This window comes from Pelecanus crispus, chromosome 3 (genome assembly GCF_030463565.1).
Source record: "Pelecanus crispus isolate bPelCri1 chromosome 3, bPelCri1.pri, whole genome shotgun sequence".
Lineage (NCBI taxonomy): Eukaryota > Metazoa > Chordata > Aves > Pelecaniformes > Pelecanidae > Pelecanus > Pelecanus crispus.
The window spans coordinates 52,432,684-52,458,309 of NC_134645.1; the positions used below are offsets into that span (position 1 = coordinate 52,432,684).

Here is a 25,626-nt window from a genome sequence, read left to right on the forward strand (position 1 = left end):
CATTAGTTTATGAAAATTAGCATGCAGGCTGGGCAATCAGGCACAATCTTGAAAGAGATTCTCGTTTTACCTGGGGTTGTAAATCCAGTCTAGGGTTGATATTTTGTTTCTGAGATAGCTGTGTTTTTCTGCATGTTAACAGTTGCAATTTAGTGCATTGGATAAATAACAGATTTCTTCTTTTAACACCTTTTTACAGCTGTTTGATTAACAAAATGAAGCCTGCAAAGCTGCACTATTGGATTCTGGGTTTGTTTTCTATGGCATTATGTTGTTGGTGTACTTCAGATAAATTCACTCAAAGGTAAGTTATGCTTTAAAAAGAAATCTCTGACAATTCTTTCTTAAGTGCAGAGCAGAATAGTTTGACTTCTCATGAGTGTAAATTTTCTTATTATATTATGTGCTATTTTTGATATGTTATTCTTCCCTCAGGTGACTGGTAAAATGAGGCATCTATGTTAACCGGAGGAGTGTGGGTCATGCCTAAGAAAAGCTTTACATTTATTAATGTGTCAGTGTGAAAAAAGAGGGAAACTTAAATTACATTCATTGCACTTAAACTATGCAGTCTTGTTTTAAATGAATCATTTAGACTTGTGATGTAGTAATGGCAAAAATCAGAAATAATTTTGGAACCTATAAAAAAAAAAAGACTGGAATCATCCCTATGGCATGAATTGTACCAACTGTTACACTGTATATTTTTTTATATTTTTTTTTTTCCTTTCCATTTTCTCAGTTCCAATAATTTTAAATTCTTTTTCATACAGCATCCCAACTTGGGCTGTATCAGTGCCACGCAGCCTTCTGGCGGTTGTTGCACTTGGCAAAATCTGAGCTTGAATAGTAGTAGGCCATGGGGGAACTCACACACCAAATCACACCCTTCTGTGGGAAAAGCTCAAATTCATATTGCATTATATTAGGAAATAAACTCTTCTCCTTCCTTTCAGTGTTTTGGCAAGAGAATGGTTAAGGGTGCTCAGTTCAGTGCTGAACTTCATATAATGACTACATGGCAGCTGGTTGGTAGCATAGACACTATGCTGAGCTTTCTCGAATCTCAAGGACTTTGGCTATGGCTTGGCAGAAGCAGCTTTAGAGGCACAATGCTGAACTGCAAAGGGCAGGATAACTCTGGTCAAAAATAGGGGAGATATCCCTGAAGCTGGATAGGTATGGAAAATGGCTTTCCTTGGATTCCAGTTCTGAGCTTAAGTTTCTAAAACTTGCTCTATTTCCTATCCAAAATTTTCTGTTCTATCCTTAGCCAAAAGGTGTGTTTTAGGAGAACTTGTTTTGGCATGATTGTTGTTGCAGAAGTTCAGCTGCTATTTCAAATACAGATGAAAGATGGTATTTTTCTAAGCAAGGATTTTTTTTAAAGCAAGGAAACTAGCTGCTCTGTAATATTGGGGAATTCTATTCAGGTTTTCACAGCAGCAGTAAAGACCAGTTAGAAGTGTTAATAGTTTTCATTGTGGCTATGCCTGATTTGTTCCAGAGCTATTCTGCTAAATTATTTAAAAAACACAGATACATGTGAATGCTTAAGAGAAAATGTGGGCATTGCAAAATAGCAAAACTAGAGGAAAAAACTGAGAAGTGAGGTAATATGGGAGCATCCCTACTTCCTCAGGTTGAGAAGAATTAGCTTCCTCATATTGTTTTTTAATATAACCTCTGGCAAATACTAATGAAGGACATGTGGCTATTCGCTTCCAGAGAATAACAATTTATTTTGACAGTACTGCACATAGTGCTGTCAGTTTGAGCAATTTACAGTTCTGGTTTTGTTGATTTTCCTACTTGCTGTTCTATTTAATCACTTAGTGTGGTTGCTTAATAGCTGAATGTATCTGCTGTAGTGTCTGAAGCAACAGGTTTTTTATCTACTTCTAGTTTATCCAGAATAGGGCTGCTCCAGCCTATTGGAAAATGCCTCTGTAGTAGTGGCAAAGGCATGACACAGGCTTCCAACACTTTTTGTACAAAACTTTCAAGCTTTTATTTTATTCCTCTGCCTTGGAACAAGTTAGTACTGATGTGTCTGTGAGTTAGAGATCTCTTTATTCTAAGAGTCTTTGAAACACAAGTGCTTTTGTAAAATATGGGCTATTTCTTCTTTAGTTCTTCCTTAGGTAACCTTAAGACTGTGTCACAGTTTGATTATTTATTAAATGTTTAAAAAATACTTAATTTATAGTAAGCTTTTTAAAAATGTAGTTTGAATTAAATGTCTATAAAATGATAAATCAGCATTTTTGAGATTTATGGTTTTTCTTTACTTTTTTATTCTGTTTGGGTTTTTTTTAATCTAAATCTAAATTTAAATCTAAAATGTTGGAGACACTTGCAAGATCAAGTTATATCTCCTTCAGGGTCAGCTACATTGTGGTTGTTTTTCGTTTTTAGAAGAATAGTTACAGTTCCATGAATGTTGTATACTTTCTTTTCAGCTACTGTAGCCATCAAGAAGAATTAGAAGATTCTTAACATCCCAAACAATTTTTTTTTTTTTTAGTTATTGTTGTAAAAGCTTGCCAGTAAGCACTCTCCTAAATGTAAAACAGAACAACATGTTTCTTCCATATTTAAGAAATGGAAAGCATATGGAGATAGGATGCCAGGAGTGGCATTTAACAATGGGGGAGGGGGGTATTAGCAGTTTTCTAAATATGTCGTTTCTGTGTGATTTGTTAGTTTGGTCCTGCTGTGTCTGGAGTTCTCAAATATTACAATAGAAGCTATAAACAACCAGCATCTCTAAAATCAATGCATTATACTAGTAAGCATTGTGCTGCTGGTGGAAGGTGTTGCTCTTTTTAAAATGGTTGAGGAAAAATAGATTTGTCTGTCTTTCTACAGTGACAACCACCCTCATACTTGGAAGAAGCTGTATCTTGCTCATCATTGGCCAGTGACTGTATGTAAGGTGAGGTTTTTGTGTTTTATTCTCTTTTATCCTGACAAAGGTGGCCTTGGACAATGAATGTTTGAAAACAGAATGAATGAAGCCCATCAACTATTTAATCTTGCTTATGTGTCTATATCTTTCTAAAGGCTTTCGCTGATCTTGGTGCAACTTTTGCTACTTCCCCTGCACTCCAGAGTAGCAGTGAACAAGACAGGATTGTGGTGTGTTATAGATAATAGTAGTCAATGAAGGACACACTGTACACTAAGCCTTAATTGCTTGTTACATATTTTGTGATGTCTTGTTAGTTGTAGACTTAATCCTAGACTCTCACCAGACTCTGTATGGAGACTTGCCTGCCTTGGCTGACTCAAGACAGCAAATCAGTACTTGAACTGTCTGCTGCACAACAAGTTTTAGCTTTGTAATGTTGGCTCCAATGTTTTAATGATAAGTCATCAAATATGGATTCAGTCAGGGGAAAAAGAGAGCTTTGAAGCTGTTGTGGCAGGTGTCTCTGAGCATTTCTGTATTTGAGGGGTGGAAGCCAAAAATGAACGCAGCCTTCCAATAGAAGTCTGTCGAAAGCACAGCTAAGAGGTGTACTACTTATGTCCCTTGTGCTAATAAATACCTATTACCATCTGAAAAGTAGAACATTTTTTCTATGCTGGAAATACTCAAAGGCTTCTTCTCATACAGCTAAGTTAAAAATATGCTGTATTTCAAAATGGAAGATGTGATCAGATTTACTGACACAAGGATGAAGAACCCTGTGGATGATAGAGGAGCTTCAGTTGCGGACAAATGTCTCCAGAGCCAAAAAGGTTCTAATCTTGGGAGACTTAGGTTTATTTATTACAATATTAGAGTCTTATTTTTTGTGCTTTAGGTACTTTTTACTTCTCATTGCTATTTCTGGAAATATGTATAAAAGCAGTAGCAGCAAAAGTCACATACTGCCTAAATTTCTGAGGAAAAGTAGATGTACTTTGCATTAGTTAAATGTGGAGAAGTATCAATAACAAAACTCAAGATGTGCATGACTAACTGAGACCAAGGAGTGACCACTGTTCTGTTTTTTGTTTGTTTGCCTGTTTTTGAGGAGGAATAAGGGCAGATCTGTTGCAATTTGTGTCTGATGTTCTGTTGAGTAAACACCACTGTTAGTGACTTCAAGCAGAGGTGTTGGTGTTCAGGAATTTGTAGTGCCTGGCATGAGTGGGTGTTCAGAGTCAGTAGTGGTGCAAACCCTTGCTTGCATGAATGAGATGCAAACAATTAAAAAAATGAAAAAAAAACCAAACCAAAAAAACCCACAAACCAACCAACCAAAAAACCCTACCAACCAGTTTTTCCATTGTATATTCATGCTGGCTACTACTCTTAATTCCAGGGTAGTGCTATTGGTAAATTGACAAATAACCTTTATAAACTTACCATGAAATTGTAATAATTGAATAAATTGAATAATTGCATTAAATGAATAATTGAATAAAATTAATTCAATAAATTGAATAAAATGAATAATTGAAGATATCAAGCATCAGAAAATGTAGACTTTCTTATACTTTGTTGATTCCTTATGATCTTCTGCAGTAAGAGGTGGACAGAAGCATTCCAAAAGAGTGAAGAAAAAGTGAGAATTAAAATCATATTAAGTGACTTTTTGCCCAGTTTCACATCACTGAGTCATATGAAGAAACAAAATCTCAACTGTACTCCCGCAACAGCTTTCTTTTTGCTAATGTTAATGTTAGAGGAGTTCCTAAATTCAGCTGTGGACTTCTTTTTATGTATGTAGATTCTTCTGCATGTTCAGTGTATTTATATATGATTGCTATGTTATTTCAGGGAGGAAATATTTTTAATGTCATTCTTCAGTTTAAAACTGTTGACATGATGTTGAAAGGAGAAATAGCTGGGTGAAGGAAACTGCAAAACTCATTATATCATTTATGTAAAAAACCTTTGAGACACTACTTTGTGCAAGTACTTATTAGTTTATGCTTCCTATATAAAGGATCCTGCTTATAGACTACTTTGCTACATACTGTGGTTTTGATATGTGTGTGGATGACCTGTATCTTAATTCTTACCTGTTTTGCATATCTGTGTTCAAAAAGTTTTTTAGGGTTTTGAAGGACTCAAAGGCCTTTTTTAATATTTAGTGGGCATAGTTCAGCACACCAGAAAATGGAGAATACAAATCTCCCAGCTCTTCCTGTGCTTTATACCATACGTGTTCAGCTGGTGCTTTTTAATACTGAGTGTGATCAGCACAATTAAACTGGAAAGTAAGTGTTTTGTAACCATATCTTCTAAACTAACCTATTAAAATAAAATAGAGAGTATCATGGAAGCAATAATAACCCCAGGACTTAACTACTGACTACTGCAGTGAAAGGGTAAAGGAAGAAGAGAGGTGTTCTTCCTCCTCATGTGAGTAGAAAATCCAGTACCATATAATTGACCTAAAGTGACTGTGTCTTCCAGAAAGACATCCAAGCTAAATTCACAGACCTCAAGTGATTATGAATTTAATGTTCCCTTAACCAAAAATGATCCGAGGGCTGGAGCACCTCTCCTATGAGGCCAGGCTGAGAGAGTTGGGGTTGTTCAGCCTGGAGAAGGTTGCAGGTGGACCTTCTTGTGGCCTTTCAGTACTTAAAGGGGGCCTACAGGAAGGATGGGGACAATCTTTTTAGCAAGGCCTGTTGTGACAGGACAAGGAGTAATGGATTTAAACTAAAGAAGAATAGATTTAGACTAGATATAAGGAAGAAATTTTTTACAATGAGGGTGGTGAGGCACTGGAACAGGTTGCCCAGAGAGGTAGTGGACGCCCCATCCCTAGAAACATTCAAGGTCAGGTTGGACGGGGCTCTGGGCAACCTGATGTGGTTAAAGCTGTCCCTGCTCCCTGCAGAGGGGTTGGGCTAGATGACCTCTAAAGGTCCCTTCCCACCCAAAGCATTCTATGATTCTAATAAAATGTGCCTGTGGTACAATTTATTGAAATTCATGTGGCGAATCCATGTCACACACAAACTTTCTGGTCACAAATTAATGTGAATCCTGTTAGGTAGAAATAGGAGCAACTCAAGAGCAAGAAGAGGGACTTTCCCCCTCCCTTTTTATGGAGTTGTGAAGATATTTAATTCAGGAACTTGAGAAATATTATTGCAGCTTTTGCATCTTCGAAATTGCAAAAAGAGAAAATCTTCTGCTGGTGTTTCCTTGTGAAATGGGGAAAATCCAGTGCAAGTTTGTAGGCTATTCATTTCCTCCTCTGTTGAGAATGCAAAGGATGATAAAGAAATGGGTACTAAACACTGCTGTGATCTGCCGTTTACTGCACTAGGTGCTGATCAAATGGAAGAATCAAAGAAAGGACAACAGGATAGGCTGGTGAACAAAACAGTGTGAATTCAAGTTTGAATGTAGTGTCAAGCAGCAGATGAAATTTTTTTTTTTTTTTATATGAGATAAAAGGTTTTCTTAATTCCAGGCTTTGGCAATAATTTTGTAGCAAAGGCTTACAGGAAGAATAGAACCACTATTTTTTCTTCTTTTTTTTTGGTAAAAATAGAAGTAGTCAAATAATATAGAAAGATTTAAAGTGACTAAGGTGAGGGTAATACACTATTGGATCTAGCATTATATCAAAAAGCTCCTTGGATAAAGGGATACCTTTATTTCTTCATTTGTGTTTGTTTGTATATTGAGCCAGGTGTGTCAAAGTGAGTCCAGCTCTTGACATATGCTATTTTGGAACAGAAGAAAGTTTTGTCCTAAATGCCCATGTAACTCATAAGATAACTCTTAATCTGTGCTTCCAACTTCTCTGTGAACAAGGTCTGGTTTAGATGTTTTTGTGGATCTTTATCTTCTGTAAGGATAAACACATGAAAGATTTTAGTTTATCAGCTCAGGCTAGAGACATGTTCAACAAGAAGTAAATTCGTTTGATTTCCCTCCTCTCAAATTTTTTCAGCAACCTTATAAATATGGTTCATTCACTGATTGGTTTACCCCAGGGGGTGGGGGGAAGGGGAATAATTACAGACTATTTGGGGGAGAGAAATTGAAGAGGTGAACTCTCTCCACAGTTTCAAAAGCAAGGATTTTTCATAGCAGTTGTGATGTTTCATTACAAAATAACCCTTAAAATTGATCTTAATTAAACAGATGGCCTACTTAAACAGGGTGGTTGAAAGGGAGAGCAGGATTAAATATTCCATTTCCCAGAAGCTGACTTTTTTTTTAAACTTGGGGTATCTGTATGTGATCCTGTAGCACTACCGTCTACTGTGTACAAGCTGCTGTAACACGGGATTTGTAACTTGGGCAGCTCTACAGATAACACTTCTGTGACAGTTTGATGGTGTTTCACTTTTTGGCACATCAGAAGTGAAAGGAGCTCCCACGCTTATAACAGCCGCTGTCCAATGTCTTGCTGTTACAAATGGGCTAATCTGTCTGCTGCAGCATTCCCTCTTAGCATGGTGGGTGCTGTAAAGTCTCTCTGGAACTTTTCTCAGTGTTATAGATCATGTATGGGTAATTTGCATTGGTTTGATTATCAGATTGCTTTAAAACAGGAGAAAGCAATGTTCCCTTTTAAAATTAATCTAGATTTAGAAGGCTTTCTGGTGTCCAATGCCTACTTGAAAACACACATTTGTAACTGTTTCCAGTCAACGGTTGCCTGAGGTTGAATTAATCCTTCAGCAATCAGTAGATGATAAACAGGAAGGCTGACAAGAAGTGTTTTTGCAGAAGTAGCAGGGGTACCCAACTTCTCAGACTAGCCTTTGCTCATTTTATGGTATTGATTTAAAATGAACATTGGAAAAATACTATGGCTAGATTTGAAAAGGAGAATGAATGAAGCTGGCCAAAGCATGTAAAGTGTGAACTAATGTGTTGTAGGTTGCGTTGACCTCACAGCTCTGCCAGCACAGAGTTTAACACCAAGAGCCTGATGAAATGTATAGAAGAAACTGCTAATAGGGGAGAACTGATTCCAAGTTTAAAATACTCTGTGCTTTCCTTTAGCGCATCTGAGAACTGCAGTTAAAGACTGGATAAGGAGCACGATTGCACTGTTCTTGTTACCACCCTCAGCTGAGCAAGCTGGTTAGCTGTCGGGTCGTTTTTCAGGGGATGATGCATTAGCTGCTGGCTATTAATTTGCTGTATTTTGGGCTGGATAGCTGAACTCTTTCAGCTCCACAAAGGTTGTGTCATGACAGGAGCAATATTGTTTAGGGGTTTGCAGTGTGTGTTTGACAATATTCCTTTCAGGAAAAAAACTGTTGCTGGGTTTAATTGCTTCTATTATTGGTGTCAAGAGACAAGAGGAAGGAAATGGGCACAGAACAAGAAAGACTTGCAGAGCTTGCAGTTTCGCTGCCACTGGCCTGTGGCATGTGGAAGGCAATTAGTGAGATTACAGGCCTGCCTCTGCTCTACGCTCTGCTCTTGCTCTAGCATCACATAAAAGACATTGTGGCATAATTAAGACAGGATGCAGAGCCGAAAAGGAAAGCTATTATTATGGGGAAAGAAAGTCCCTGAGGAGGTTGTTATTTAATGGCAAAAAGTGTTTACTAAAAAGAGCCGTAATTACTAAGCAGAATAATCAGGGAAAATACAGCAATGGTATTCTGAGATGTATGAGCTTGGATTTTTTTTTGTTTAGTTCAGGAATATGTACTCTGCTCTAAACAATAATTAATGTGTAGGCTATTTCTCCTGCATTATCGAAAGTTTTGACTGGGGGCTTTTTTTTTTTTTTGTAGGAATGTGTATAGCTTTTCCTCTTCTCTCCATTCCCTTGTCCCTCAAGTCAAAATATTTAAAAAATGTATTCTAACCATTTTACTTGGAACAAGCAACCTATTTCATATCTCCTTTGTATTTGTCCCTTTTAATACAACAACAGAACTACTCCTAGATGCTTACTTGTGTGCTTGTCTAATAGTTTATGTTAATGTTTTTTATTTTAATGGCTCTGCACTCCTTGGAAAGATCTAATGATGAGAAAAATACAGAGAGCTGCCACCTGGAATATGATAAATGCAGATTTAGCTCCATTCATTTAGCAGGGATCAGACTACTTTCTATGACCTCAGAACCTGTCCTTTGTCGTCTTTTTACACTGCCCGTTCAGGATGCTCCCTGATATTCCCTTGATCTGCTTTAAAATTTTAATGCCAGTTGGTCTCTGCTAAGTGGCACATGGTCCGTGACAGCTTCATGTAACTGGAGTTCACCAGTTCCTGACTTGGGCAAGCAAAAGTTCTCATGTCTCATGAGAGCCTTGGACCAGCAGTGAATGAACTTTTATTTTTTTCCTCTAAACCATTATCCCTGGACACATATAACAAATATTCTGTATTTTTGTTTTCCACAGATGAGTGGTAATGATTGTCAGGACCCTCCAGAGTACTGGACAATCCATGGACTGTGGTATGATCATAGAGTGGTTTTATTTCAGCCTGGAAAGGAACAAGTTTTGTACCAGGATGTTTATTGCTTTTTTTTGAGGGCTTATCTATCTGTTTTCATTTATCATCTGTTTGAAACAAAAGCCTTCATCTTGCTGGAAATAAGAACCCTATGGTTTCATATAAAACTGAAGTACACTTCTGTATCTCGTGACTCACTGAGCTCCTGAAATCATCCTGTCACATGAGCATTTTATTTATACATCTTCTTCTAAGATCACTGACGTTCTCAAACAGAAAGGGAAGTATAGTTCCCCTCTTTTTCTCCCTGAGTACACAGAATTTGTTAATGTCTCATGACTGCTTGTAACTTTAAGTGCCTTAACTCAACACAAATATTGCAAAAGTAAAGGAAGAACTAATTTGCTTCAAAGGAATCAACTCACCGGAATTGGTGCCAATGGCTGCAATTCAAAGGTTTTCCTGAGAAATACAGGGAAAAATTCAGTACAGGAGTTTGTCAAGCTATGCATCCTGGAAAGGTGATCGGCATTATGTCTAGATATCCAGTGAGTGTCCTGGTGATACTAGCAGAATCATCACTTGATGCAGTGGTTGAGGAGGTCAGTGTCATTAGTGACATTGTGTGCAAGATGCTTCCATATCATTTATTCCCCCTGTATGTCTTTTACATAGAGTGAGAGGGACTGGAGGGCCTAACAAAGAGCCTCTGTATGGGAAATGTTTTGGCCATAATTAATGTCTTGAATTTTTATGTCTAAAACACTGTAGATGCTGATGGGTTACTTGCATTTTTAAATAAAATCTCTAGCTATAATCTTGCATATTTAAAATTCAGGCTAATGATATAGAATAGAATGCTGTTAGTTACCATTAGTGAGTTAGGAGACATCTCTCTCACTTTTATTTTGCTTCCCTAGGCCTGACAAAACTGAAGAGTGTAATAGGACATGGCATTTCAATGTCACCGAGATTAAGGTATTTATTTAAAAAAAAACAACCAGTTGCACCAGGCAGAGCTGAGTGCAATTACTTTTGCACATCCTATATGCAAAATCTGTAGCTTATAATGTATCACTCTTAATGTTTGCTGACAGGTATGTTCTTTTAAGGACTCCACAAATTCATTAAGTGCTTCTGGTACTGCTTGAAGTTGCAGTGCTTGTGATCATTAGCAGCTGTTCCTACTTGATTTTGTAGACATGTGGTTTGACTCGTTCAGCCACATCCTCCTTAAAAAAATCCGGAGAACATAGGTGGTGGATCTGCAGTGGCAAAAGGTACCTGTGAAAAAGAGGTTACAGTCAGTCCATATTCTCTCTTCCATTTTTTACTGAAAAGCCAGAACACAGGAAATAAAGAGTTCAGAGTACATTTTTCTGTGTGTTTTCTCCCAGGCATTAGTCTTTTTTTATTCCTTTTTTTTTTTTAATTTAAAAAATTTCCGTATTTCATTCAAATGTGTTATAAATGGGGATAGGAGGCTTGAGCTGACAAATGTCAAAAGCTGCATGATTGAACAACTTCTGCAGCAACAGTTGAAGGAAAATCTTACTTTGAGGCAGTGTGTCGGTGTTAGTACGTTCAGATATTTAGATGCACATACCTGTAACCTCCAACAACAGCATTTTCAGAATATTGGGGAAAAAGACCTTTTGTTTTTCTGCAAGTAAATGTTTCAGTTGGGGATGTTGAAAGATGAGGCTTCAGTTTTAGAAAATGTATCAATGTATGTAGATTGTATAGGAAATAGCTTTTCAACACTGTAGGTGCACTTATTAATTGTGATATTTTTAGGATCTTATGTCAGACATGAGACGCTATTGGCCTGATGTGCTTCATTCGTCTCTGAATCGCACCCAGTTCTGGTGAGTACAAAAAAACCTAAAAGGTATTTTGGATATTATTTTATAAAAAAATCCATCTGAGTCAGTAATTCTTCAGGTGAGATGTTGTGCATGAGAAGCAGTGTCCAGGAGGCCACTGAAAGCAGTGTGTCTTGTCATTTACAGAATAGATCTGTTTTCTTGTTAGAGCACATGCAAAATGCAGCTGTTGAAGGGAGGGCTATGGCAGAGGTTGTGAAGAAATGAAACTTAGTGAAAGAGAGAGAGAATGTGTTTTCTCCCTTTGCCCCCAGGGAGGAGAAGCAGCTGCTGTTGACACGTTAAATCTGAATAGCAGTAGCACTCTTGGGATGTCACAGCTAGGTGCAAGAACAGCTTCCAGGCCTCTTTTCCTAGCTAGCTTCACTGTGTTGCTGGCTTTGAGAGATCTTTCCTTTTGGGCTTTCTCACTGAGGAGGAAATGGAAGAATAGGATGCATTGCATCATCTTAGCCACTTGTCTACAGAATTCTCTCTTTTTACTTACTTTCCTAGCAGCCCAAAATCAGATCTGGGAATTTATTTAGAGATCGACCTGCTTGGCTCATGGGAAAAGAGAAAGAGATTTTGATCTCTTCCGACAACAGTACTGTTTTCCTTCTCCTCCATGTTTCTCTTTGCTTCTGAATAATCAGACACTTGGACCTAATATGGGTGGTATTTGATTTGCACAGGCTTCAGTTCGAGTGCATTATTTTAAGCTAAAATCAGTGACCATTCAAGTTAATTTGCTGAGCCATGAGCTACATCGGCCAAGGTATGGGCATGAAATTTGTTCTTCCAGATCTACAGTGAAAGCAGTAACATCAGATAAGAAGCCGAGCACATAGCTAGAGGCAGTAGCATTTAAAGCCATCTCAACTATAAGTGCCAATAAGTCTTCCTTTGGATTGGATGCCTGTTTCCTCCCTGTGTCACTAGGGAAAAGCTTTGAAGGGAACGTGCATCTCTTTTAGTCTTGTGCTTGCTCTAGAGCAGACACTTGTCCTTGGAGTCTTAAACAAGTGTCTTATGGCAACCTAAACTTGTAACTGTCAAAAGTGGTGGCATCACTTTTTCCTCCCTCCACTCTGTTCCTGCACTGTGCCAGGGAGAGCATGACTGCTTCTGTCTGTGGTAGCAGAAGTTTATGCCACCTTATACTGTTCCTGGAATTAGAATAAGAAAAATGTGTCCCATGCCCTGACCACCTACCTGTTCATAAAAACAGGTGCATATCAGTCCTTATTTTACTAAAAGAGATATTTTGGTAGGCAGCAGGTATGAACAGATACAATCAAAACCTTTTCCCTTTCAGTTCAAGGCTAACAAATAGCACTTACTTCAATGCCTGGAAATATAATTAGAAATATCATAAAAGCAATACAAAAGTCGGGTTATAACACTGCAACTAATATTTTGATTGACAGAGAGATTTACTCCCTTTCAGTGAGGTGGCAAGTGCACTGTAATTGGCAGCTTCTAATTGCATGTTTTGTAAATTCAAGCTTATAAGCCAACTGAAAGCCAGTAAGACCCCGTTGTATGTGTCCTGTTAAAATACTGTATTTACCTCAAAATTTAAAAAAAAAAAAAAATCTCTGTAGTGTAAAAATCCCGATGCAGCAGAAATAAGAATCTGAAAGTCAAACTGACTATTCACAATTTTAATTGTGGTAGACTAAAGGCATCTTAATTGGGTAAAGAGCATGAGCAGTGACAAGCAAAATGGATATTGAATATCTCAGCATATCACATCAGGGTTTTTCCAAGGCTGCTGTAATTGTGTAGTATGTTTCTTCCTGGCTTTACCTCTAACTGTAGCCCTGGCTTAAAAGGGGAGGTAAGGAATCTTCCTGGTGATTTTAGGATGGCTGCGGGTGCTTCTGTAAGGGTAATTGCACATCTCTGTTCACCTTGTTAACTTACAAACTGTGACAATTGCCGCCCAAGAGTTTGAACTGGACAAGATAGAATGCCTTAATACAGGACAAAGGGTTATATGTGCTTTGTGACTCAAAATCTATTAACTGAAACAATCCCTTTTATAGTAGTTAATTTTTTTGGACCAAATAAAAATTTCTGGACCAAGAGAATGCCCTTCAGGATCAGTTTATACATATGATACAGAAGCCTTGTATCATATGTATAAACTGATCCTGAAGGGATCAGTGTTTAGCCTATGGGACGCTGGGTGTCCCTAATCTTCTACATTTTGTGGGCAGCACTTGCAGGTGTGCTTTACAGATCTTTGTTCCTACCCTAATAACGAGCCAGTCTTCAAGCTGGATGGTTTCTATAATCCTTAGACCCACCTGATATGCTCCTGACTTTGTCACATCTGCGTGACTTTGTGCTTGGGGGAACTCTGTCCTTGTTGTGCATAACAGGAAGCAAAATCTCTTTGAGGTTCAGCTTCCTTTCCACACTGCTGGGTTGTACCAGTTTCATTCCTTTGCATTTGTAGGACTTAACTTTGAGGCATGCAACTGTGGCATTTATTCTTTGCAGCACTATAGAGAAAATGACAGAGAAGGACAAGTTATACAGCGGAACCCAATCTAGTGCTGTAAGCCCCACTCATGTCCTTGCCAAAGTACTTGTGTCCTAGAAGGAGGAAAAAATGTTCAGCAAGGTTCTTGACAGCTAGCTTATGTGCTACTGCCTAGCTCATGGGTACAAGAGGTACAGAAGGGTGGCCTTCACGAATACAGGCAGCTATATTTTGTATCCACATGCCACCCAGCTGTGAGCTGAGGCTCAAGTAGAACAACCTTGTCTTATTGCGGTCTAGGTGAAGGATAATGTGTCTCAGTGAATAACATTGAAACGTTAATTCTTTTGATTTCTAAACAAATTATTTTATGTTATTCCCTGGTACCTGCAGCTCCTTCATTTCCTAACTGCTTCAGTTTGCATTTAAATGGAAGAGGTGAAGGTAAATTTCATATGCCTGTGCTGAATGGTCAGAATTAGCTGTATCTGTATCTTTTTTTTTTTCACATGGCTGTTCTGCAAAATAAAGTAACACTGTCAAGAGTGTCATCTGAAAGTTTCAGTAATTGTTTTGTAGTGGCTCTAAAGTAGCTCTCCATTCTGGAAGCTCACAGGACTGATTAAAAAACTTGGGCCTGGTGTATTCTTGGCTTGCTGCAGCTGATGATGGATGGGCATTGTGATCAGTGCAAGCTGGACCAAACCACTCCAATAGCAGTTCCATGTCAGCAATAACATGCTTCTTGAGCACCATCAGATCTTTGGCCCTCTATTTCTGCCTCCTTTCTGGAAACAGCAGGATACTTAAATACAAGTACTACTGAAAGCCTTCAAAAGACAGGCACCACACTTTGCCATTATGTGCCAATATACATGCATGTGTATATTCTCCAAAGAAAAATTGCCATCCTACATGCAAAGCCTTGCCTCCAGCTTACCGCTGTTCCAGTAGCCCTTTGCGTTTGACTATTGTCTGCTTCTTGTCCAAGCTAACTGCTCAATATCTCTTGCTAAATTTACCCCTAAAAGAGCTTCCATTTTCTTTAAAACTGTGGTTTCTTTTCTCATCAGTAATTTCAAATCTCTTGTTGGGAAATCTGCTCTTTGGCCCATTTAAAGTGGACTCCTCCAGGCAGTAAACAATTCACTTGACATGTAGTTGAGTTTAGTGTTACAGCCAAGATGAGAACTCTCTACAAGGCTAAATTTGGGAACCTATAGTGAAAATCTTCTAGTAATGCATCTTCTCCCCTGCCTCAAATTTCTTGATGCCGCAGTTGCTTTATTCATTCTCTGTTGAGAAGGAGTGTACAAATTTCTCTAGATACAAACATAACTTCTTTTAAAGTGTTTTCATTCCTTAAGAAAAACCTGAAGTTCTTAATATGAATCGATGATTCAAAGGCAGGCTTTCAAGTGAATAATAGTTGTCCTGGTTCTTCTCTGCGTTTTCATGAGGTACTTAAGGCATCATAAGGTCATGGAATGCTGTGGTAGCGGCAGGAATTTGTGATTAGATAACTTCTTGTTTACATCTGCTGAATTTATACCTATTTAATACAAGTGGCTCATGCAAATTTGAAAAGAAAGAAGGAAAAAAAAAAAAAAAAAGACACCACCACCTGCCCAAAGATCTGCCAGTGGTCTTATTAAAGATTATACTGTTTAGTTTTTCAATAGACTTGAGAATTGATAGAAATATATTTTGAGCTTTGCCACATTTTTTGTCCTGTTTGAGTTTGTCTGCCATAAAATTGCAAGAATTGCTTTCTTTTGCACTCTGTTCCATGGTATTAGAAGACTTGATGGTGGAATAGAAGCAAGACTTGAGAGCAGGCCTATGAAAATACTGCCACAAGCCAAAGTAAAAGTTGAGGCAACAGTCTTGTCTTAGCAGCTTGTGCAGTTTCATTGTTCTACCTAAAATAAGGGTTAGTCTTTTCAGTTCAGAAAAATTTTTAGTGCTTTGAAAGTACATTTAACATGAAAGACTCCACTAAAATTTATACAAAGTTTAGAAAAATCCATTTTCTAGGCAAATTTTTACCATTCTGACCTCCAAACATCTCTTTGTAATACACTGAGACACCTTTGTGTCTTAAGAGCATGATACATGTTTACTTCATAAATTCCTTCATTTAATTATTTCAAATGCAAGCTGATTTGAAGGAGACAGCTAAAAAAACCAAACACCCAAACTGTTGGGCTAACTTAATCTAAAGAAACACCCGAACAGTGCTTTTGGCTTGATAGTTTTGTCATGCTCTTGTGACACAAAGTTCTCTTAGTTAGTTTTGGAATGAAGTAATGGTTTATTCCACATCAGTATCTATCTAATCTCCCCACCTTGCAATGTCCAATCTTAAAAAGACAGCTGATGGGTAGGGGGAGAAGAGTGTTATCCCTTTGGTGGGATAACAGGTGAAGGGCTGAACTATAAATGACTTTTGCACAAATTCATATACGTAATCTATAAGAAAACAGAATACTGATTCTGAATGTCCCAGGTCCATACTAATATCCAAACCATTAGACTATCCTCTCCTTTATCTTCCACAGCTCTTACGTTAATTTGAAAAGTCTCTCTCTTGCAGCTGTCAATGTTAAGGCCAACTCATTTATGTATTTTTAACACAACGTATTGTTTGAAAGAATTTTTCCTTAGTTTCCTTAGTCCTTGTTGCAAACCATAATGAGGGACTTCTTGGGCTGCTTCCTTACTCTCCTGATAGGTCCAAAATCTCTTGGTAAATGATTCTACTAAAAATATGTATAGATGTTGCTGTAATTGAAACGGTGAGAGTGATCTTTCTTGGTTTTGCTTTTCGCACATGCAGTATTTTTTGAGTGCAGTGTCCTACTTCACATACACAGCCTTTCAGATACTTGATTTAGCACGTATATCTGCAAATAATGTTTTCTAAAACTTAATTTTTGCTTTTCTCCTATAGGAAACATGAGTGGGAGAAACATGGCACTTGTGCAGCCACGCTTCAGGTCCTTAATTCTCAGAAGAAATACTTCGGTAAAGCCTTAGAACTCTACCAGCACATTGATCTTAACAGGTCCGTAAATTAACTTGGTGGTCTGCCTCTTATTTCAAACAGTTTCTAAAAGTTTCAAATCTAGCCTAAAAAAAACAAGTCTGATGGCAGAGGGGAAATAAGTATTAGCATAAATTATTTTTAGTACTAGAGTGCAGAGGAAAGGTTGTCTACTCTGAGAAGCATGTCTCTGGCCACTTTGGCATTTGGTAAGCCAGCAGCATTCTTCGCAGCATCATTTTAGACAAAGTGAGCCAGTAAATTTTGAGAAGCCATATTGGTTATACCTCTCTACCAAAAGCTATTGTACCTGTAAACTTCTAAATCAAGTGACAAAACCCCCCAAAATTCTGAGTCATACTGAGGCCCAAACACTTGTTTCTAGAAAAGGCAGTGCTCTCCTCAGAAGAAAGGACAAGCTGCAGGCAAAATTGTGCAGAACGTCCTGGGAAGAGGCTAAGAGGTAGCCACAAGAGTGGGTGTCCTCAAGGGTGGTGTTCAGTCGCTGCAGGCAGCCCTCTGCTGTCCTTTCAAACTACCCTGATGTGACACTCCTGCTTTGTCCTGGAGGCTGATTCCTCCTCATGGTTCCAAAGCACTGGCCATTCCAGATACAAAATCTTGATGGGAATGTTGTGGCTTGTCCAAGCACTGCATGTACGCATTCTGGCCGCAGGTGAATGCCAGGCGGCCAGAGTACTTTCCTGATCAGTGCTTGGTATGGGTGGGAGAATGTTTGACTTGGATTTATTGACCGTGAATTGTCTTCCTGTATAAGACAACAGTATCTGAGAGAGGAATTAAGTTCTTTCGTATCTAGAAACATATCTTTAAAAAAAAAAAAAATCCTGTTCATGTTCTGTCAATGTCATGTCCAAGCAATCTCCTAACAAAGTCTCATTCACTTTGCATATGCACAAAGGAAATATGTCTTTCTTCCACCCTGCCTCCTATAAAAATAGGTGTCTTGTAAAACTTAATCGGATTTTTCTAGACACAGTGCTTAAGAGTATGTCATATGTAGTGTTAAAATTAATAATGTCTAAGTCAATAGCCTTAGTAGCTGTGATGGTGTGACTAAAACATTTTACAGATGGCACCGTGACCGATTATGTGACTCGATATCAGCATGTGTAACACTGAAGAAGAATAGAGACTGAAACATGTTGAAATTAATTGGTTGGAGCATGTTCTCCATTGTGAAAATGAACATAATTAAATTAATCTTTACTGAAAGGAATAAAGACTGCTAATGTCATTGTGCTTCATTTATACTTGAATGAGAAAAAATGTTAGTGATTAAAAGATTTTTTCCAAAAAGGAAATTACTAAAAAGAGGACATCATGCAGGCTCCTGTAAGAATAACAGAACATCATCTATTTTATTGGCCTCATTATATCCAGCATCAAATGACTGTGACAAACAGCTAGACCTTTAGTCAACTGGGTTAAATCTCCCCTGTGCAGAACCTGACCTCAGAAGGGGTGAGCATTATCAGCACTCATGGATTAAATCCTGCGAGATGCTGAACATTCCCACTCCTTACAGAAGAAGCTGGAACTTAGAGACTCAGCAGCTATTGGGTGCTGAGTCTTGTTAACTTGGAAGTGTGGACTTCCCTCAGGACTGATTCTAAAGGAAGGGGTATATAGGCTAGAGGTTCTTGAGAGTTACCTTGTTTCTCTTATGTGAACAACTTTTCCTCTTCAAAAACATATTAATTAGGAAACGTTTCTGCCCTGACATTGATGTTGATCCAGATCCACACGCCATGTCCCTCTCCCAGTGTGCTGTGTGCCTCCCACCCCAGCAAGCCCACCCTGTATTAGAACATGAGGGTGCCTAGAGCAGCCTCACAAGTCTGCCTCCGTCCTCTCCCGGTGGCCGGAGCACAGGGGTATGGCTCAAGGCAGGGGAAAGAAGGCAATTAAACTGCATGCCCTACCTGGCACTCAACAGAGTATTCTGAAGGTCCAGCAAATGAAAGTAATATTGCCCTTTCCCCTAGCTGTGTCTGAAGACTTAACTTTCCCAGCTCCTCAGATTAAGGTTAGGGAGAGGGTTCTTCCTGACCCTCCCCAGTTGGATGGGAAGTGGCCTTTCAGAAAAGGGTAACCTTTCCTAGGCCTGGCAGAGGATGGAAGACAAGTTTCCCTTGTTCCCCATCACTGTAATGCTTGCCAAGTTCTCACTAAGATTATCCATTTACCTAATGATTATGAAGTTATGTTTGCATACAGGAACCATGGAAAAATGTTTTATCTTTGTTTCAGTTGTCTCCTGAAAGCTGGAATAAAGCCAGGCAGTTCATATTACCAGGTAAGAGGCAATCTTTTATAAAACAAAATCATGTGCGTGTACTTTTTTTTCAGCAGGAGTCAAGTAATTTCTAGAGAATAAGTCATCTTTTTTTAATTGTGTAGTTCTTTAAGGTTGTGGTTTATCTAAAAGTTTTTGTGACCTTAACAAGTGTGGGAGCTGTTGAAAGATGTGCTAGTGACTTACTAGTTTATATAAGCTTTTTAATTTTTCAGATGACTGCCATAAAGGAAGCTCTTACAAAATTTTATGGTGTAACACCAAAGATCCAGTGTCTTCTTCCAGAAGAGGTAAAAACCCCAAACACACTCTCCCCAAACCCCCCAAAACTGAAAACCAAACAAAAAGTAGCTTCATTTTTTCTTTTTTTTTTTTTTAAAAAAGCACTTTTTATCAGAATACAAAAGCAAAAATAGAGTGAAAAATCTTCAGCATGGTGAAACGTAGATCTGAATGTTCCTCGTGTATGCTGCTCTGCAGATTAGATACTGCTTGATTCTTGGAGTTGAGTTCATAAAAAATATTGCTTACATACTGGCACCACTGTGTTCAGCTTATGTAACTGTTGCCACAGCCTTTTCTTAATGCAGAAATACTGTTAGTGGAGGAAGTGTCCATTCTTTACCTAGTAACTTTGCTGTCAGTATACTTACCCAGAAAGTGGGAGCACTGGGTTTTAAAGGTCTCTCTGTCCTAAAAGATTTGAACCTGCATCTCTTGCATAAATGCTGTTAACCACCACACTAGAGGTATTGCTGTAGCTGAGTACTTTCCACTCCTCCTGCTAAAGCTTAATTGTCATATAGCAAATTACTAGAACCAACAAGAGTGAGCTGAATGGAGCCAGTGACTGTCGGCCTTGACAAGGGTACTGCCTGTCAACAGCAGTCTTCCCTTCACTAGGCATGGCTCATGTGTTCTGCATGAAGAAGTTACTCAATAGACAGAATCCTTCAGAAATAAAGCAGCTCAGAGGCTTGTCTCTGAGGTAGTTCTCAAAAGCCTGTACCTAAAGAGGTATAAAAAGCCATTTTGAGCTTCACTGTGGTTCAGGATGACTATAGTCTTTCCTTTCAAGCCAACAGTGTCTAACATTTCCATTTCTTTCTACTTTTCCTTGCCAATGATTGTACTGTGAATCACGATGCAGTAGAGAATGTGGTACACAGAGGCAGTGTGCTGTAGTGTAAAATACAGGTCACCATATCCGAACAAAAAATGCCTTTGAAGGAACAAAATAGTATTCTGAACAATTACATGGGTAGGCTGCATAGCTGTTTCTTTCCTTTTTCAGCTAGGCTACTCTACTTTTATTGAACAAGAAAACAAAAACACAAACCCACAAGATAGCTTTCCCTCTTATGAGTGGTTCCTTATTATCTCAGCTTGATAAAAGTGGTTTACTACAAAACACTTGGCAGAGTTATTGCCCATACACAGACGACAATTTTATGAAAACTTGCCAAGATACAGTTGCTGTTAGCGTTTAATAGCTTGTGTGTGTTCAGCTCATTTGCTTCAGTAGTGCTCTGAGGTTTTTATGCTCAGATGTTTTTCACGTGAAAAAGAATTCTAGGTTGCAATATTTTTAAAATGTATTTTTAAGTTACTTTAAGCAACAAAGAAGTAGGAGTTGAATGTGGGTTGCACACTCACCCACCTCTTGATGTTGAACAAATACAGAACTAATACAAACCTCAGTTTCTATCTGTGTTCACTGTAGTTCTGCCATTGCTTTTAGTACAATTGGGATACTGCTCAAATTATGTGAAAGTAATTTACAACTTGAGTCTCCTGTGATTAACAGCTGAAGCTAATGGGTAATAGAAAGGAAAAAGTACACCCCAGTTACTTAAATACAGCCCTTTTCAGAGTTCCAGCCTTGTCAATGCCTGAAATGCATTATGGAGGTACTTTGATGTTTAAAATGCGTTACACACTTGCTATGTTCTTAAGTGTCTTTAAAAAAAAAACCCAAACAACAAACCCCCCCAAACCCCCCAGCAACAACAACAACAAAACCCCAAAACCGACAAAAAAAAAAAACCCCAAACCCTGCAACCAAAAAAACCTGCAAAACCAAACCAAAGCAACAACAAAAAAAACCCCCACCACAGTTACTTTTTTCTTGTATGTATGTTTTTGTCCTGCTTAGTGGTTTCAAAACCAATTTTTTTTCCACATGCACTTTGTCACATCTGGGCACTTTGAGGGATTTTCATATAGTCTTCTTCCCCACATGAAAGGCTTCCATGCCTGCCTGCCTTATTCATGGCCAGTGTTTTTCCTCCTTGTTTGTCCTGTAGTCCAAAAATGATATTTCTGCTACTTTTGACAGCTTGCTTCTGTATTCTTTTCAGTAAAAGCTATTATAAAATCAAGTTTCTTTTCTCCTTTTTTGAGAATTTTCTTTGTCTCAGTTCCCATCCTGTTACAAAAGAGTTGGTGAAAGGTGGCTTTCAGGTCACACATACCCTTCAGTATTCACAGAGTTCAGCCAGAGCTCATCATTAAGGTAAACAGCTGTACTGTGCAGATTTGGTAAATGCTAAGATAATCTGTGTCACAGCATTTCCTAATGAGACTTACTAGTTAGGCAGATTCCCCAAATTGTTACTGAATTATGTTGTCAGAATGCGTTTCCTTGTCTGTTTGCTCCTTAAGGACAAGTGTGTACTATAAGCTGTTCAGAGTGGATGCCTTTGGTACCTGTCTCCTTCACATTTTTCAAGTGGCAAATATACAAATAAGCGCTGCTGTATTCTATAGATAACGCAATGTATCTGAAGAATTTAATTTATTTTCTTCTCCCCATCAAGCTGATCTTATCCCTCATGTTTCTAGGGTGAAAAAGCACAAACAATTGGTCAGATTGAGTTCTGCTTCACCAAAGAACTGCAGCTGAGAAACTGCACGGCGCAGAAGGGTGAATCCGACCCAATGCAGGCTGACTGGAAGCTTGGAACTGAGGAGTTGTCTGTCTGCAGTGATACTTTCCCAACCTATTATCCTTCACAGGTTCAAGATCACAAATGAAGCCATAAGAGTTTGAAAAACTTTTTAAACAGCAACAAAAACCAAGCCCATAAACATTATACCTTGGAAGGCAGTATTGACTTAGCAATATTACAAAGCTGTGTCCATATCACAGGCATGCTGTGAAGATTTCTGCTGGAAAACACGCTTCTTTTGCCATTAAGGGAGAATGGTCCGCATTGTAATATCAGTTACACAGGCTGAAGTATTGAACTCTGGCTCTGATATTGATGGGATCAGAATCTCATTTACAGCTTTGCCTGGACTTTTTGGCTTGCTTATGGTTTGAATCGATGTTCAAAAGAGAACTGTGACTTCTTAGTTTCACTTGCAGTTAAGTCTGCCACTTTAGCCACTTTCGGTTTTTGCGAGTGAGTCAGGGAAATTAAGTCATTCTTTGTTTTGAAAGGATGCTTGTCTTTCTGAGATGAGATGACGATTTCTTGAGAAGAAAATATTGTAAGCAAACAGAATTGAGAGCTCTGTCTCTGGAGGTCCTTTTCCAGACATAATACCCACTGCCTTGCGTAAATTTGCTCTCCAGAAGTGCTGAACAGAGGCCACATCCTCCGAGACATTAAACCTTTCCTCACTCAGAGATCACAGCGGACCAAAGATGACAACTTTTGCATAACTTCTTAGCGACTGAAATAACATTCACCAGGTTTTGGTACTTCTGCCTAAAGGACCCCGGGAAGGCTGTATTTATAGCCTTACCTATTCTTTGATTGCTTTTGCTACAGTAGCTCCATACAGTCTTGAAGAACAACCAATCTTAGAATTTACTTGCTAGTATAGGAAAATGTTAGGCCCTAGAAATATGTTGGGTTTTGTTGTATTTGAACATTTAGCATTACCACACAAGTCTGAGTGCCTGCACTTTTATTTAAAAATGAGGTAGTCACGTAATCACTTTGTTCCAAGAAACAGCTTTTTATAGGTGAGACAGTAAATACTACAGGATTTTTGGTGAAAAGTACAAATGGTAGCAATAGTGCATCTCTATCCCATAATAATTAATAACATGCCACAAAGTTGGATGTTTCCAAAGGGGACCAAATTTGGATGACATCCTCTACACAGTGCTGTGTTGATATAAGTGTCTCAAATTGTCTTTCCAAGAAAGACAATTATGGCTCAAGGAACCATCTGTTAGAAGAATATTACTGTGAAAACATGAAATCTGGTATTAGGAACAAATTTGTTATGTCTTTTGGGATTTAGAAACCATTCACATTTACTTTCATTTTTTACTGTCCCTGTTTCTCTACCACCTTTCATTTAAGGCTCTGTTACCTTGCCATTCCAGAATGCTGTCAGTTTTTTAGTCCTTTCATTAGAAACTCAGGTATTTATTTAACAGCTAAGAAATGAGTATGATCTGCACTCTGTTCTATCTGTATTTCAGTAGAGTGAGGGCTTCTCTTTCAAAATTTGTTTTCCTTCCTGAGAGGGGGAATATACTAGTGTATACTAATACTGTATTAGTATACTAATGGTAATCAGATCTAGTGTTTTTATAATAGCCATGGCATGTTCAGTTCATGTTGAACATGACCAGAAGAATCAGAATTCCCCCATTTCTGCCACCTTTTTCTAAGCCAGAAAAAGTACTGAACTAAAATGCTTGAAAAGACGACAACGTACTTGTTTTTTGTAGAATCTTTTTGAGATCACTAATATTTTTTTCCTTCTAGTTATAAAAATTATCTTAGCCTAAAGAAAACAAATACTTGTTGGGAAAAATGCATTTCTGTGCAAAGCAGCAGCCCGAGGCTCCAGTAATTTTTAAACTCTCTCTCTAACTCTTTCAAATAGTATTTAGATGGTGCCTAGGTTTTCGGTGGACCTCATAGAGTGCAAAGAACGTATAATGAAGATTAACCTACAATTCATATCATAAGGTGTTTTTTTGTTTTTTTTTTAAAGAAGCAAGACTCATCTTTTCCTCAAAATTGTGTTATTTTTTTAATGGTTTGGATTTTTTTGTCTTTTGGTGAAATCCCTTATTCTCCTTTTCCTTTTCAATTTCTCAGTGCAGTGCCATTTCCTTGCTTGTTAAGCTAATGAGCAGTGAGGGAAGTGGAAACAGAGATTGGTAACTACCATCAGACCATCTCACGAACATCTTGCTCAGTTCTTTTCAGTCACCAGTTTGGTTATGAACACAGTCCTTAATTAGAACAATAGACTTCTCAAAATCTCACTATATATATTGCTACCTTGGATGAGCAGGTGCAGTATAAAAAATTCCCATGAGATCCACAGCAACATTCTGTACTGCCAAATAAGTGATTGTTGGGTTTGCCTGTTTTTCTGGAGTTGTTTTAATTCCTTGGTCCTCTTCACAGTTAGAGGAAAAGCTCAAACTTGGAAGCAGTGATAATGTTGCTTCTTGCACAGGCATATGCTTAATGGAAGCTCAGATCAATAGCCTGATTTTTTTTTTTATTTGCAGTATAAATTATATTTTCTTTTATAATGCCAAATAATGATTAAGGATACAAAATATACAGTATGAGTTCTCTGCAGTGCAAGTGTAATGCATTAATTTAAGCAAATCCAGCACCTGCAAATATGTAGTTTACAAGGAAGTGACACAGACACTAACAGCCTTCACAGTGTGAGGCTCAAAGGTAAAGCTGAGTCTTGCCAAATAGAGAGTCAGCAGATACAGATGAGTCAAAAACAACCAACCTCTGCAGTAAAGTAGATAGCATGGCTTCAATGCATTTTTCAGCCTCATTTTCAAATGCAGGAAGTGTTAGGGAGCTGATAAGTTTTAAAACTTTGAGGAGAAACTAGCATAATCTGAAATGAGAAAGAGAGAGGAAGGGAGGGAGACAGCAAAGCCAGCAACATGCTAAACAACAACTTGCAACTCCGCAACTGAGTAAAAAATGACTGATTAATGTTAAGTCAAGGTTGGCTAAAAATAACCTCACAGACTCTGAAGTCTTGTTTAAAAGGACATACCTGAGGTACTGCACTTGCCTGAACAAAACCACACTCACATTCTTTTTATTTTGCCAACATTATTACACATTAAATATTTTAATTTGCTATGATTAATTTAGTAGTAGTAGCAATAAAACACTATATATGACTACCGTTGCTTGGTTTTTGACAGTCCCACCTGCCTAACTTCTAGGAAGATACACGTCTTTTAAAAGCTGCTGGCTGATTTTTATGCAGCAAAGTGCCAAGACGCTATAAAGTTTTAAGTGGTACATTTAAGGGATGCTTTAAGACCTGTGTGGATGTGGGCAACCAGGAGAGCAGATGAATGAATGGTAGCACGGGTTCAGACCAAAGATCATGTCCAGCTCTTTATGTTCTCTCTAGCAATGGCTCACAGCCAGTTACAAGCCTTGGCAATTGCTTTCCATCAGAATGTATGTAATTTCAAGTGTTGAATTAACACAATTTAAATACATGAGGTAAACAAGGTATATTGGGAGCCTTAAAA

The 25,626-nt window shown here is 38.2% G+C and overlaps 1 protein-coding gene across 1 annotated transcript; it reads left to right on the forward strand.

The window, feature by feature from the left end:
• Positions 1-205: 205 nt before the first annotated feature.
• RNASET2 (ribonuclease T2) lies at positions 206-25,626 on the forward strand. Its single transcript, XM_009477747.2, has 9 exons — positions 206-304; positions 2,872-2,938; positions 9,342-9,397; positions 10,317-10,374; positions 11,194-11,264; positions 16,709-16,822; positions 19,076-19,121; positions 19,337-19,411; positions 21,966-25,626. Exons 1-9 carry the CDS (start codon positions 216-218, stop codon positions 22,155-22,157), a joined length of 768 nt encoding a protein of 255 aa, XP_009476022.1. The 5' UTR covers positions 206-215; the 3' UTR covers positions 22,158-25,626.

Coding starts and splice junctions, on each gene's coding strand:
- RNASET2 (XM_009477747.2), top strand. CDS start 216: ATGAAGCCTGCAAAGCTGCACTATTGGATTCTGGGTTTGTTTTCTATG. Junction 305..2,871: donor TCAGATAAATTCACTCAAAG/GTAAGTTATGCT, acceptor GTCTTTCTACAG/TGACAACCACCCTCATACTT. Junction 19,122..19,336: donor CAGGCAGTTCATATTACCAG/GTAAGAGGCAAT, acceptor TTAATTTTTCAG/ATGACTGCCATAAAGGAAGC.